The sequence below is a fragment of the Gavialis gangeticus genome, unplaced genomic scaffold (genome assembly GCF_001723915.1).
Source record: "Gavialis gangeticus isolate Ggan-Ray unplaced genomic scaffold, GavGan_comp1, whole genome shotgun sequence".
NCBI lineage: Eukaryota > Metazoa > Chordata > Crocodylia > Gavialidae > Gavialis > Gavialis gangeticus.
The window spans coordinates 153,957,252-153,957,464 of NW_017729032.1; the positions used below are offsets into that span (position 1 = coordinate 153,957,252).

The 213-nt window shown below is 38.0% G+C and overlaps 1 protein-coding gene across 2 annotated transcripts in view; it reads left to right on the forward strand.

The window, feature by feature from the left end:
• The window catches only part of CNGA3 (cyclic nucleotide gated channel alpha 3), a 56,563-nt gene that overhangs the window by 35,327 nt on the left and 21,023 nt on the right, over nucleotides 1–213 (forward strand). For both annotated transcript variants that reach the window (XM_019525607.1, XM_019525606.1), the window contains exon 7: nucleotides 76–182. In XM_019525607.1, the coding sequence (XP_019381152.1) occupies nucleotides 76–182 (107 nt within the window). The remainder of the gene's footprint in view (nucleotides 1–75; nucleotides 183–213) is intronic.

A 213-nucleotide genomic window follows, 5' to 3' on the forward strand; every position in this document is an offset into this window, starting at 1 on the left:
GAGAGGGAGTGATTTATCTGAGACATCAGCTTACCTAAAGGGAATTAAATCTTCTATGCCTTTGTGTTTGTTTAGAGCCTGTTTTGATGAGCTACAAATGGACCATATTAAGTTATGGCTGCTCTTAGACTACTGCTCTGATATGGTATATGTTTTTGACACACTCATCAGATTCAGGACAGGTAAGTTCTCATGTGCTCTTACATAGTTTTC